This window comes from Emydura macquarii, unplaced genomic scaffold, assembly GCF_026122565.2.
Source record: "Emydura macquarii macquarii isolate MOO-44397 ecotype Brisbane River unplaced genomic scaffold, CSIRO-AGI_Emac_v2 contig_2768, whole genome shotgun sequence".
Lineage (NCBI taxonomy): Eukaryota > Metazoa > Chordata > Testudines > Chelidae > Emydura > Emydura macquarii.
In genome coordinates, this window is record NW_027132905.1 from 41173585 (window position 1) to 41187834 (window position 14250).

Sequence of the window (14250 nt, forward strand, 5' to 3'; positions counted from 1 at the left end):
TCATCTTTCCTTCCCTTTTAAGACTTTATATTTGTACTTTCTTTGTCCCTTAATCTAGAATTCTAGACGGAAAGTACCTGGTTCCTAGTGTGTATGGAAATAGTAACATACTTTTAAATGGTACATTATACACTGAATACAGAGGACATCTGAAATATTACTTGTTCTGTTCTTAGATTTGTCCCATGTTCCTCTCGAGTTTTAATCTCACCTATTCTCATCTACATATTGCAGGCATAAATGTAAACTCTAGATTTCTAATTCCTTTCCTTCAAACTCAGAGGGTGTCCCCATTTGGGATTTGACGTTTGAGTTTCTCTCTCTTCTAAAGGTTTGCAACAGCAGCCTAAATGCAAGAGTCAGGACACAAGCCCTTTCTGCAATATGAAGTTTGCAGCATTTACACAGCTGTAGTCTATGGTAACATGGTGGGGAAGGAATGTTCTGAATAAAATGCAGCTCTGGGATGCACCAAATGCCATGCCCACTTTTTCTGCTTGGAAAAATCCCTGCAGGGCTTTTGTAAAGTTTAGCTTCTAAGCAAATTGGTTACTAAAAACCATTTTTAGAAGGTGCATAGAGGACAGGATTCGATTAGGGAAGGCAAGGAGAAAAGTCATGAGATTGAGTTGTTATATTATTTTGAATCAGAGAGCAGAATTGAAAGAAATGGGGGGAAAAGGACAACCAAAGCACCAATAAAGCTTGCATCAGAACATCTGGCTAGTACCACTAGTTATACAGGGATTGGAGAGACCCAGACAAACGTAAGCAGCTTGTGAGGGTGAGTAATAGCCCCCATAATCCAGGTGTCTAATCCCTTTATCATACAACATGACTAACTACAGAAAGAGGAAAGAAGCTGAGGGGAGAGAAGTTCAAAGGCAGGCCCAGAAGCAGTGGCAATTTGGCTCATATCTTGTGACAGCAGCTGATCATGTGAGGTTGCTGAGGTTTTGGGGCTCAAATCTCCTGAGACTCAGCCTAAAATCTGAACACTGGACTCTAGGCTAATGCAGATCTGGATCCAAACACCACTCCTCACTCAACTTGTGTATCTAGTGGGATCTGAGCACATTGGTTCCTCTCTCTGTTTCTGAAGGCTCTCAGCCTTTGCTCCACCATATATAATCTACTGGACTGGCTCAGCAGCCTCTGTGACTAGCATTCCGCCCTGCCACATGGGAATCCAGTATAGTTGTGGCTGGGAGCTCTGCAGCTCTTTCAGGCCCTTGGGATAGGAAGGGCAGCTGTTTTTTCTGCAACAGCTCCTCCAGAACGTGTCCCCCCCAAGTTGGAAAGACAGTTGCCACACAGCACAAGACCAAGGGGTAAGTAGTTAAACCCAGGGGGATGTTGAGAACTCTGAGAAACAGGTAGAAGACATCTGTGTAGCTATGAAGATCACATCAGCTCCTTTTATAGGCACTAGGTAGTAGCATTAGTGCTACTAGCCAGCCAGAAAGGCCCTAAAAATAAATAAGCCAGGCACAACGTGAAAACAATCCCTCCTTGTAAATACACAATCCCGGCTATCCCACTGTTCTTCCACAAGATGGCATCAGTGTGCCTAAGCGTGAAAGCTGAACTACAGCCATTCACTTGCTACCCTGAGAAGTGATGTATTTAATGAAGCATTTTGAAGGATATTGTGAAATTTCTGCCCGGCCAGAGGACCTCCAGGAAGCTGCATTTTTCCCCTTGCCCCTGCCCCACTGTAGCAACGCTTTCACCACAAAGAAATCTGCATTCATGAAAGTGAAAAGCAGCAGACCAAGAGCCCCCCAGTCTGTTCTGTGAGGTAAACATCCTGCCTTGGAGAGAGACCGCTCCATCAGGTCAAACTAGAGAGCAGCAGATGTCTCCTTACAGCACAGCTTATACTCAGTTATCCAAATGGCATGGGGCAAGGACACTGAATGCTCTGGATAATCATAGGGATTTTCAGAGTATGTGATGGAAGTCAGGAATGTGACCCCTTGAACATGGGGGGAGGGGAGGAGCACAACTGAGGTTTGGTTAGTCAGGGTTGCTCCATGTGGTAATTAGGGAGGAGCAGGCTTGGTTTGCCACATTTTGAACAGTCTCAAAAAGTTTTTGGTGCAAACTCTAATGTTGTTGGATTCCCATTCAGCATCAGAAAGAAAGTGAAAAGGGGAGTAGAAAGAGAAACAGTTACAGATAAATTGAAGCTCAGAGAGAGCGAGAGAAACACCAGAAAAAAATATCTACATGAAATTGTGACTACTCCCTCACACTCAGACTGACAGTGAGACAGGTAAATATTGTCATCCCTACTTTAGAGAGGGCTACGCCAACTCAGAGATGTGCAGTGACCTACATAAAGGCCCAGACCAGTCAAGGGTAGGGCTTGAACCCAGGGCCCTCAACTCCCAGCTTTTTGCTGTATCCATAGCCACTTGGTCCTGTAATGGACAGAAGCAGTCTGGCAAACAGGTAGGTTTCTCCAAACACTGGGAATCTAGAAGGGACATTCAAGGAAGTCAGAGAGTTTTGTATGAGAGAGAAGGTTGCATAGTGAAGGAACCTTCATTTTCTCTTGCATACCTTTAAAATTTTCTATATAGATTGTTGTAGAGTGACTCACTGGACAATATTGCCCCTGAGGCTTTGCTTGATATAGCAAGATCTCCTCATCTGATGCCCTTGCCACCAGCCACTGCCAACCCTACAGGGGTCAGTGTCTTCTCATGACTTAGCCCTTCAGCCAGCCCACTTTAAAGTCTCACTCTGGCTAGGATATCAATTTTCCATACAACCAGTACTCCCCCCCCCAAACTCTAATTATCAACACAGTATCTTCACTCACCCTAGGCTCCTCTGCAGTCCCACTCTTCTCCCTGTAGCAGGTTCCACAACAGAACCCCGACAGAAAACCACAAACAAACTGAAGCCAATGAAAACAGCCTCCACCCATCCTAGCTTGAGCTTTGATCCCTCTTACATTTCCTGTATTCCATTCCCCAACTGAACACCAACACTCAGGGCCACCTCCCTTGCTGTTTTACTTCTATTTCAGTGCCCACCACAGGAGGTAACTCTTCTCCTGGGCTTTCCCCAGTTCTCCTTCCACCTGACTCCCATCAACCCCTTCCCCAATAATAAAAACACCCGACCTCCTCTCTCATGTCCCCTCCTTCCCAGCTGAGCACACAAGCGCGCGCGCGCTCGCTCTTGCTTGCTTGCTTGCTTGCTTGCTCTCTCTCTCTCTCTGTAGGCCTTCCTGACCCTTACTCAGCTGTGTCCAACAACTGCAATTAAGCCACCCATTCAGGATCAGCTGGGGGACAGTTGCTGCATCACAGGTGAAGATAAGCCTGACTCCCCTTAAAGGGCCAGACAGACTTGACAAGATTCAAATAGAGAAGTAATGTTTTCACTTCCCAAAATAAAGACAAAGATAAGCCTGCGTTGTTCCACTAGCATACAAAGCTGCCATGTGCCACCCCAGAGCTGGCTGCAGTAGAGCAGTGTTATTACATAACATGCATATGGCCAAATCCTGCTTGATTCACTCACGTGAGTTGTCCCATCTGAAATCAGTGGGTGATATGAAGAAGGGTATGTCCACACTATAAAGATTACAGTGGCACAGCTGCTGCAATGCTGCTGTAGTGTAGACACTTGCTAAAGCAACAGATAGGGTTTTTCCATTGGTGTAGTGAATTAACCCCCTCACGAGGCAGCAGCTAGGTAGATGGAAGAATTCTTCTGTCAATTTAATGATGTCTATGATGGGGATTAGGTCGGATTAACTACATCTCTCAGAGGTACTACAAGTGGAATATAGTTAGACTGACCTAAATTTTTGCTGTAGACCAGGCCTCAGACTGGCCAGGCAGACTTGGCCAACAGACTACAAAGAGTTCTGGAAGAAAGAAATTGTAGGAGTGGTGTAGACACTAAGCCATATTCTGATCTCCTTTACACTAGTGTAAATAAATCTTAAGTAACGCCCCTGACTGTAATATGGATGGATTAAATAAGTACTTTCCCTGCTCTGATGAAGCCGCCAATCCAAATTCGTCACCAACTCAGTTTAGTCTCAGTCTTTCTTGGCCCATAGAAGGCATAGGGTACCTGCCTCTCCTCTTGCTCATCTCCCTTTTCTAGGACCATTTGTTGCTTAGAACTTAGTAAGCATCTCTATGTTCACTATATATATATACACACACACACACGGTCCAACCTGGGAAATCTCCTCTGTCTGATAATGTTGTACCCAGCTGCTTGCCTTGTTCTCTACCCACTTTCTCTTTTCACATGTATTGGCACCATCTGAGAGCAAGTGCAAGTCTAACATCTGCAATGGAGAGATGGCAAGTTGTATTTCTGAACAGAGGGTTTGAGTTATCATCAAATGTTCCCATGTTGAAGAAGCAGCTGCCAGTGGTTGTTGAATGTTGGTATCCTTGATCTGGGTCTACAGCTCCACACCTTAGATATCTTAGAGAATCTAGTCTCAACTTCTTTTCCACTCTTTGTATAGCAGCAATGATGCATCATTCCAGATCCTGGAAGGGCATTATTAGAGTCTTCTCTTTGTTTCACATAGCTTCATCTATTCTACTATTAGTGTTGCTCACAGTTTTCTTTCTGGGGTCCTTCATTGTTGATATGAGGCTGGCCCAACTGGGCCTGTCCTCAGTGACTGGCCATATATGTGTCTGGTTTTCTTCTATTATAAGTACTAACAATCTATGAAGCTTGTTTTAAAGGAGAGTTTTCAAAGCATCCTGAAACATACAATAGTTCAGTCCAGTATCAGGACCAGACCATGTTGGCACTCACTTCAATTAAGCTGCCCAGTGCCCATTTCAGCAGCCTTGCAGCATAATAGTGCTTTCAGCTTGCATAGATTCTCTGTTTACTGTTGATGTTATTAGCAGAAACCACTACTAAACATGCATTCCTACTCCTGGATATAGATCTCAGCCATAAAATGCCAGCAGACACTGGTGCTCATTCTCTCATGAGAGTGACAGAAGGAAGAGACTCCAAACCCAGAAAGGCTTTACCAGTCAGACTAGGAATTTTCTGCTGACTCACATACACACATCAAACAACAAGCAGCCCTTGGGAACTATCTAATCTCCACAAGGCTGTCTGGACCTGGTTATGGTGCCCTGAGATCTTGAAATTCAACGGAGATGGGTCATGGGAAGGAAAAAAGGAAATATCTTTTCTGTTATTTTTCATTGTAAAGTACATGGAAAATTGTACCTGTAGATGGAGGAGGAGAGAGAAGCTAAATTCATTCACTGTGATCATTTTTACAATTTTGTTAATTTGTAAAAAGGCAAGCCTGACTTTTCATGCTGTTTTCACCCCACATGTGCTACTAGTGATATCAAGTAAAGTTCTTTATAGCAGGATATAAGCTGAAACTCCGAGGGCCAAAGATTCTTTATTCTCATTTCTCTTGATGCAAAAAAACCTATTTCCTCAGCACAAATTCATCATTAGGGTGAAATGTGCAGGGGGCCAACGCCTGTGCACCACTAAGTGTTACTTAAGCCATCAACATTTTGCACTGCAGTGATGCACAAACATTTTGCTGGCTCTCTCCACACATATGGGTTTTGATCCCTAAGAAATAAGGGAAATTTTCACTTCAGATTCCAAGCCCAGCTTCTTCTCTACCATTGCTTGCCTATTCACTATTTTAATACTTTGCATTTCCACAGTGCCATCCAAGTATTTCTAAACACTTTATGAACACTAATTCATAACAAACCCCCTACACCTCATGAATCAGGTGTTTATCCTAATTGTACAAATGGGAGACAGAGTCACAAAGGAATTAAGTGATTTACCTTGTGTCACAAGCAAATCAGTGACAAAGCTGGGAAAATGGCTCTGAACTCCTGACTCCTATTCCCATGCTCTAACCACCAGTCTACACTTCCTTCCCTATAAGAGACTTTTTTCAGTACATAACTACAGACAGTGTCACACACTGTTATTTATTATGTGTTGTCTTTGGCACTGTACAGGTGGTAATTAAGACTGGTGAGCTTACTCTCCAAAAAATAGAGCCAGAAGACAAAATACCCCAGGAGAAGATATTACTATCGACAAGAAGGATGGTCTTGCAGTGAAGACCCTATACTGGTACTCAGAAATTCTGAGCTCCTCCACAAGCTATTTGTATAACCTTGTGACAAGTCACTTCCCCTCTCTGTGCCTCTGTTCTCCAAATGTAAAGTGGGGATAATAATATTTAATTTCTCTCACCCTTTGTCTGTCTTGTCTATTTAGCCTGTAGATGATTTGGAGCAGAGGCAGTCTCTCACTATGTATCCGTATGGAGCCTAGAATTATGGGTCCTGATCTCCGCTGTGGCCTCTAGATGTTACTGTAATGCAAAAATGAATAACTTAGAATACCTTTGGTTTGATTGAATGAGTCCTTAGTGCTTTATTCCCCTTCCTTCCTGCCCCTCTCCCCACAAGCTAAAATGCATTGTTGAGGAACTTTTCAGTTAATGTTCCATTGCCATCTATTTAGCAACTAGAGTGATATAATGCTCTTATACATTATATACGATAATTCACAGGTCTGGTTTAACTGTGGTATTTCTGTTGAACATGATGGTGTAATAAACAGCTGCAGAAAGTGGTCCATGGGAAATGTGACATGAACAGGATAATTAATCACCGTGTTTACCTTCACAAACAGAGCTGCTCAATTGTGTTCTTTGTCGGTGCTACCTATGCAATATTTTTATTGCACCGCTTAGGCTGACATTGCATCATATCATACAGTGAGAGTTCAACACAGCCTTGTGATTTCAGGGGCTAGCTCAGTGTGTTGCTAATTCGTGTCCCTCTGGTGAGAGGATTGCTAGAGGAAACAAAGGGTGGGGAGGTGAGAGAGGACAGTGAGACACTTCCACTTGTTCTGTTTCATCATTCAGAAATGTACGAAACATTTGAAAATAGAAAAACAAATGCATATGAGCTACAAAGCACTTTGATGTTTCTAGGTGGAAGGTGCTATATAAATATCCCTCAGGTTTTTGATGGGTCCAAGAAATTGCTTGGAGGAACAAAAACATATAGGGATCAATGCTGTACTGGACTGGAAATGGGATAGGTTTCCCCATTTTGAATTTCTGTGACTTTACACCATGGAGAAAACTATATTTCTTCAGGTCTTGATTCTGTTCCCACAAGAGTCAATCAAAAAACAGACCTTAGGCCCTTACTTTGTAGTGTGAATTATAGGTGTGACTCAATGATAGTATAACTAAGCAGGCAGTGTGTGTTAGCATACCACACAGATAAAAACCATACTTATTCCTTCCTTTGAGCTTCTCACACAAATATCTCTTTGATTTCTTATATATGGATGACCCTTCTTGCACTGATCTGTTAGGAACTACTATATTATTAAGTACTTCATCTTTAAAGAGCCATGACAAGAAATCAGCCACTTCATGAGGGCTTGAAAGACAGATGGGGCTAGTTTGGCACTTACTTCATCTATGTATAATTATGAAAAATCAATTTACAAATGAATCCAGGTATATAACAATCATGTACATTTGACACATCCTTCTCCTCACACCCTTATACTGTATGTCACTTGCCTACTTAGGCCCTGATCCTGAAAGTAGACTATTTAGTTTCTGCTTCTCATAGTTCAGACTGTGGAGTCATTTATACATGTGCCCATTATAACCCAGATGCCCAAATTAGCCTCTTTAGAAATCAGAGGCAACATTCATAGAAATGGAACTAGGAAGGGGGAGTTTCTTCTCATTTGCAGGAGTGGGGAAAGAGGCAGTTGAGTCCAAAAATGAGTCAGGTTAGACATGAATTTACAAATACACAACTCCCCAACCGCAGTTACAGATTCAGAAGGGCTTTTCTGGCAGGCAATCAAGGCCTGTGTGCCTGTTACTCCAGTGATTCATATCTGAGGCCTTTGCTGCATTGTCTTGAATTCAGAGGAGGCTCCAGTACAGGAAGTTCAACTTCCTCTCCAGCAGATTTCCCTCACCATCTCTCTAAATGCAGAACAGCACAGAATACATTTAGGCCCAATCTGTCTGGGGTTACATCCTAACATGGCTTCAACATGATTTATATCCTCACCCAATGGGTAAAGTTCTGGCCCCACTGAAATCAATGGCAAAATTCCCATTTTCAGTAAGGACAGGATTTCACCCTCTGAATTTTAACCAGGTTTTGGCACCATTTAAAACCTACTGCTCTAGGCTTTTATGCTACACTCAGCTCTAACACTCAGGCCATGTCTTCACTTGGAGCACTTAACTGGTATATGGATACTTGTATATTACACCAGCAAAATGCCCCTAAATGGGACACAAAGCTGTGCTCTGTGCCAAGATAGTGAAACTACCACTAGTTTTGCTGGTTTAGCTGCATCTACACTAGGGACTTCTGGCAGCATAGCTCCATTGCTCAGGGATCACACCTCTTCACACCCCTAATCGACAGAGCTATGGCAGCAGAGGTCTATAGTGTTGAAATGGACTAAGTCTCTAGCAAAGTTTGAGCCAAGTGTGGTTCTCAGAAAGACAACCCTGTCCACACAGAAGCACTGTCCTAGAATAATGCTTGACAACCATTTCTGAAGAAAATTGTCACTGGTATGGCACAAAGCATAAGATGGGCAGGACCTCAAGACCTGAAAGCTTTATTATGAATTTTCACATTTAGAAAAAGGGGAGTTCCCCCCCAAGGCCCACATGCTACTGCTTGCATCAGGGTTCAATGCCTTTCAGAGGCAGCATGTGTTTAAAACCCATACCAAACCACCCACTCATGCATGCATGCATATGAGAAAAAGAATAAATGAACCACAACAACACTGCAAATGCTCACGCTGACAGAGATTAATAAATAATAAATAGCAACACAGTCAATACCAAATGTCACAGAGCTATGCTGTACTTAGATGCACATCTGCTGACTGATGCATATTAGTAAAAGCAGCATAGTGCTCTTAGTTGAGGCCCCAACATTAATTTTTAGAAGTGGGGGGAGGTTTTACAAAAATGACTGGAAAAATTTCATTTGTTTCATTTCTTTCTTTCTTTCTTTCTTTCTTTCTTTCTATGAAAACTGTTTCTTGTAGGGAATTAAACCCCAGCATACTATTACATGAGATCAAGAAAATGAAACTGGCCAGTCTATTTTAATCATCCAAAGTGAGTGAAGTGCAAAAAAGTAAGCAATTATTTTAAATGGTGAAAAGTACATTCACTCTTTAAAATTCTAATAGGCTAAGATGTTGTTAGTAAAGCAGATAAGAATTATTTTTAAATAAGATTTTACTCCTACCTGTCCTTTTAACTAATGAAAGTGGTTTATTTTTGTTACATTATAATGGTACCCCAAAATCCACAGGATTAAGAAAACAAAAGGAAGAGGTGAGAATGCATATCCATTTAATTCCATTACATAAAAAAAAATATGGAATTGTTGAATCCAAAGTAAATAACATACACAATCAACCCTCAAAACAAGCAAACAACAAAATACTGCGGTAATACTATAGTAAACTCAGATATTTGGGACTGTCAGTGTATTTATAAGCTAGTATTTTTTAAAAGGGGAAACAAACAACATCCTTAGGTCTCTCTCCTCCATGGTGCTGAGTCCTTTCTGGAAGGTTCTGAGCCCTAGATTCTCCTTGAAGTCAGCAGGAGTTTTAGTTATTTGCAGGATTGGGTCCTTAGTCTCAAAAAAAAAAGGGCACATTTAACAATTCTCTGGGTTGCTTTGTTGCTGTTATATTACCAATGCAAATCCCTACTGGTACCAGTGTGGTAGAAGTTACAGAAAATACAATGGTCTTTGTTCTGCTGGATTAGCATGATATGCATCAGTAATATATCAGCATAACTCAGCCTAAACACACAGAGGCAATATTATAGCTCTGTTGTTGGGCTTTAGTAGCTAAGGGATGTGTTGGTATGTCCCTTACAGTATAATATAAATTCTGTGTTTTTCACAGTTAGAATTGTGAGGTAAAAATGTCCTTAATCCTAGTGTGAAACCCACATTACAACAATCAAGTTTAGAAGGGAATTTATTAGAAAATCTGAAATAAATCTGTTCGGCTAATTTGATGTTAAAGGCTTCTGGACAAATAACTAATCACACAGCTTGACAGTGGGTTTCCTTTTTAGTTTGTGTTTGTCTGTGAAGATCAGTTATTGTTATTGAGATGGGGGGTGGTTAATGTCCATCTGAGTATCTCTTTTGTTAATGGATCATTTGTCCTGTTTAGAAATTCCTGGTTTGAGAGTTGGGTGGGTTTAAGATTTTAGGACTGGTCAAAAATTTTCAGTCAAAACAGTTTTTAAGGGAAAATTGGATTTTTGGCTAAACAAAAATGTGTAAAGTGGCTTCTTTCTGTGGAAAATTTTAACTTTTCACTGAAAAATTGAAAACCCCAAAATCAAAAATGTGTGTTTTAGCCAAAAGCTTGTCAGTTTGGGGTTATCTGGTTTTTTTTATTAAAACTCGAAAGTTTCCATGGGGCGCAAGGGTTGAAAAACCCACATTTTCAAAGCAGCTCTAAATACACACACACACACACACACACACACAATTTGTCAGAAATCATCAGACTTTAGAACTGTGAAAATACAAAAATTTCAGACACACCTGGATACTGTTCTGAATGTTAAATGTGGATTTTACAGCCCTTCTAAGTTTTTATATATCCTTAGCAGTTATTTTTAATTTTTTTCTACGTTTTCAAGATAGCATAAAAACAGGCTTTTTAAACAAATCACACAGTAATGTTAACTGTCAATATCTCACCAATGGCCCTTGTGGAATATGGAACTGGTGTCATGCTGCACATAATTGTGACAAGAACTTTCAGACATAGGCTCCAATCCTACAAGGAGCTCCATGCGGCAGGAGCCCGGTGGCTGTGCAGAGCTCATTGTAGGATCAAGGCCTTACGAGATGATTCTGCAAACTCTTACTACTGGGAGTAGTCCCATTAGCAGGATCAGGTCATTATACAGTACTGTAAACCCTTTGGAGTAGGAGCCATGTTGTTTATATTTGTCTGCTAAATGCCATGCACATTTATGTATGCAGTGTTGTAGCTGTTTTGGTCCCAGGATTGTAGAGAGACACGCCGAGTGAGATAATATCTTTTATTGGACCAACTTGTGTTGGTGAGAGATACAAGCTTTCTTCAGGTCTGAAGGGCTCTATGTAAACTCGAAACCTTGTCTCTTCCTCCAACAGATACTGGACCAATAGAAGAAATACCCCACCCACATTGTCTATATAATGCTCATTAATGGCACTATATCAAGAATGATACGTGCTTCTTTCTTTGCTGTATTATTGCTTGATTTGCCTACAATTAGAAAAAATTCTCCCAAGTAACTAACTAGACTTTTCTGCTAAATTAAACTGTTAGACATTTGCATTGATATTTATGCCTGGCTGCTATTAAACATTATTTTCTTTTACATTCCACAGTGAATTTTGAAACCAAATTGATTAGACTGGAGAGCAATGTCCTCTATTTCTTCATAGAGCAGGATCTGAGGCAGCGTAAGCTTCTCTCACCCCACTCCCCTGGCATTGAATCTCAGTTCCCAAGTCTAGAGCTGAGAAGAGTAATTCAATAATAATAAAAATAATGGTTTCCATATCTACAGTTCCTTCAATCCAAGGATCTCAATACACTTCACAAACATGACTGGATTAAGTCCCTCAACACTTCTATATGGCAGAGGAGTATTATTAGGCCTGTTTACATCAGAGGCGATAGATTAAGTGATTTCCTCAAGGCCACGCAAAGTCTGGGACTAGAACGGAGGACTCGAGACTCGGGGTATATCTACACTGCAATTAGATACCCATGGCTGGCCTGTGCCAGCTGACTCGAGCTCATGGGGCTTGGGCTAAGGGATTATTTCCTTGAAATGTAGACATTTTGGGATGCTATAGGACACTGTGAGGTGGGAGGGGTCCCAGAGCTCAGGCTGCAGCCCAAGATCAGAAGCCTACACTGCAATGAAACAGCTCTACAACCTGCGAGCCCAGGGAGCTGGAGTCAGCAGGCATGGGCCTGCCCTGGGTTTTTATTTGCAGTATAGAAATACCCTTTTCTGTGCCTTAAATCCACAACCAACCTTCTTCCAGCTGTCACTATCCATTCCTTGTTTGCTCTGTGGGAGAAAATATTAACAAGATTATTTTGCAGGAAGGATAACCTGTAAATGGGATTATCTTCAAACAAGATTACCCTCTAAAATAGCAAACCCTGTGCTGAGACTCCTGGGAGAAAATCAAAAAGATAATAGAGAGACAGCAGAGGCATGGATGAGGAGAAGTCTGAAGCTAGATAGATCTTCAGTTAGGAGGGTGATGATACTATTCAGATATAACAGCCAGGCAGCATGACTATGGTGAGATATTAGGGAAATTCTGTGAAAGAGCATATGTTTCTGCTGAGAAAAATATGAACCCAACCCTACTCCCATTGTAATTGATGGGAGTTTTGCTATTGATCAAGTAGGTGCAGGAGTGGGCTAGAAAAGGGAAGCCACTGCCCATTCAGTGGCATTTTAAAGAATCCCATTGTAACTTTCATCCCAGGATTTCACACTCCTAACAGTTCATATATTTTTGCTTATTTCTTACCTGTTATAACTTGTAAAAAATAATCTAAAAAAATATGTATAAGAATACATCTAAAAATCCCCTCAAAAATACTAATAGCAAATGGGCTCCTGATTACTACCAAGAGGTTCCTTTGATTTAAATCATTCCAACCCTGAATAGTTGAAATCACTCACTTTGTGGTAGGTCTTGTCCATAAAGCTGAGCATGTGCTCCAGCCTCCTTTTCATAATGTTGTTTGCCATTTCAACCACAGGTCATATGGGAGGGGATTTTCATAGCCACCTAGAGGATTTGAACATCCAGGGTGAAATCCTGGCTCTATTGAAGCCCATGGCAACATTCCCTTAGGCTTCAATGGAGTAAATAGTTCATCCACAATTTCCATTCATTTCAAGGGGAGTCGGGTGTCCAAATCGCTGCACTTTAATGTCATTGTCTAAAGAGGGAGAAAGATGAAATGAAAAGGGAGATAGAGGGGGGAGAGGTCTGCAGGGACGGGGAGGACAGGTAAGCATGGACCAAGTTTACCATGTGCATTTTAAAAAGGGCTTCACTTTATTTGGATACTGGGGAACCTGCATTGAAGTCCCCTTCCCGAGTAAACAATCACTTTAAAGTCTCCCCCAGGCTCCCAATGCCATCTCATTCGACCTTTAGTTAAAGAGCCAGCTCTGCTAAAAAGGAAACTGTTTCTGGCTGTTCCCTTGGGTTGTGGCTTAGGAGAAGTTTTACTTTGTGTATGTTTTGTTTTGTTGCATGGAAACATGGCTTTTAACTGCCATTTTTTTCTAACAGGTGCTTTCCAGAGAAGGCATTGCTGAACTGGAATCCTTGCTGACAAGTGGTTTGAAAGTTAGGACAGGCATTGTAATCAGATCCTGGATGCACGGGGAAAGTTCTCCCCCTTTAGCCATTTGGAGGACTCACCCCTGTATTCACAGAGAGTCTGAGTTCACTGGGATACACAGAGCAGTCATTTCACTGCACTTGTCCCTAAGCAATCTCTAAACAGCAAGTAACAACGAAGAGCAAGATAGAATGGGGCCTGGACCCAAACACTGGAGCTCCTCACTCCTTTATCTTCTTTTCTCTGCCTTGCCCCCTTGACAGACTTCACTTTTGTTCCTCCCAAGATCTCCATGAATTTCCCATCCTAGCTCCTCCTGCTCAGTCGAGTGAGGAAATCCAGTGTGTGGATCACTTTCAGAATCACTGCATTTGGGCTCTCCTAATCTGCTGGGCTCAAATTCCAAGGATTAACTGACCTTGATTTAATGCACTCTTTGAACTAATTGTCTCTACCCTTCCCAGTCTGCACTGCTCTTCTGTTCAAAATGTTTTCAACGGGTAACAAAAGTAACTAAGCCCATATACCATGGGACCTGATGTCTAATGATTCCCACAGCTCCTCTTGCAACAGCTCTTTGCACTCCTTCTCATTTAATCAGGTCTTTGTTCATTCTCACGTTGTACCCTCAGCCCTTAGGGCTCCCAGGGCTATTTAAACAATAGTTTGCCAGGTGGAGCACTAGCAAAGGCTTTCATGAACATCTACACACCTTATGTAGCATTTGTGGCAACTTCTTCTGGA

At 41.7% G+C, this 14250-nt stretch overlaps 1 protein-coding gene across 6 annotated transcripts in view; it reads right to left on the reverse strand.

Annotated features, from left to right (window-relative positions):
- CALML6 (calmodulin like 6) overlaps positions 1 to 14250 on the reverse strand; it is a 53597-nt gene that overhangs the window by 25112 nt on the left and 14235 nt on the right. For 3 of the 6 annotated variants that reach the window (XM_067567198.1, XM_067567195.1, XM_067567196.1), the window contains exon 1: positions 2831 to 2955. The exons of 1 other annotated variant lie outside the window; for it this stretch is intronic. In XM_067567198.1, coding sequence (XP_067423299.1) covers positions 2831 to 2938 — 108 coding nt within the window. In that variant the 5' untranslated portion in view covers positions 2939 to 2955. Of the gene's footprint in view, positions 1 to 2830; positions 2956 to 6258; positions 6380 to 14250 lie in introns of those variants that run through there. 2 more of the 6 variants (XM_067567200.1, XM_067567199.1) reach the window with 1 other exon arrangement.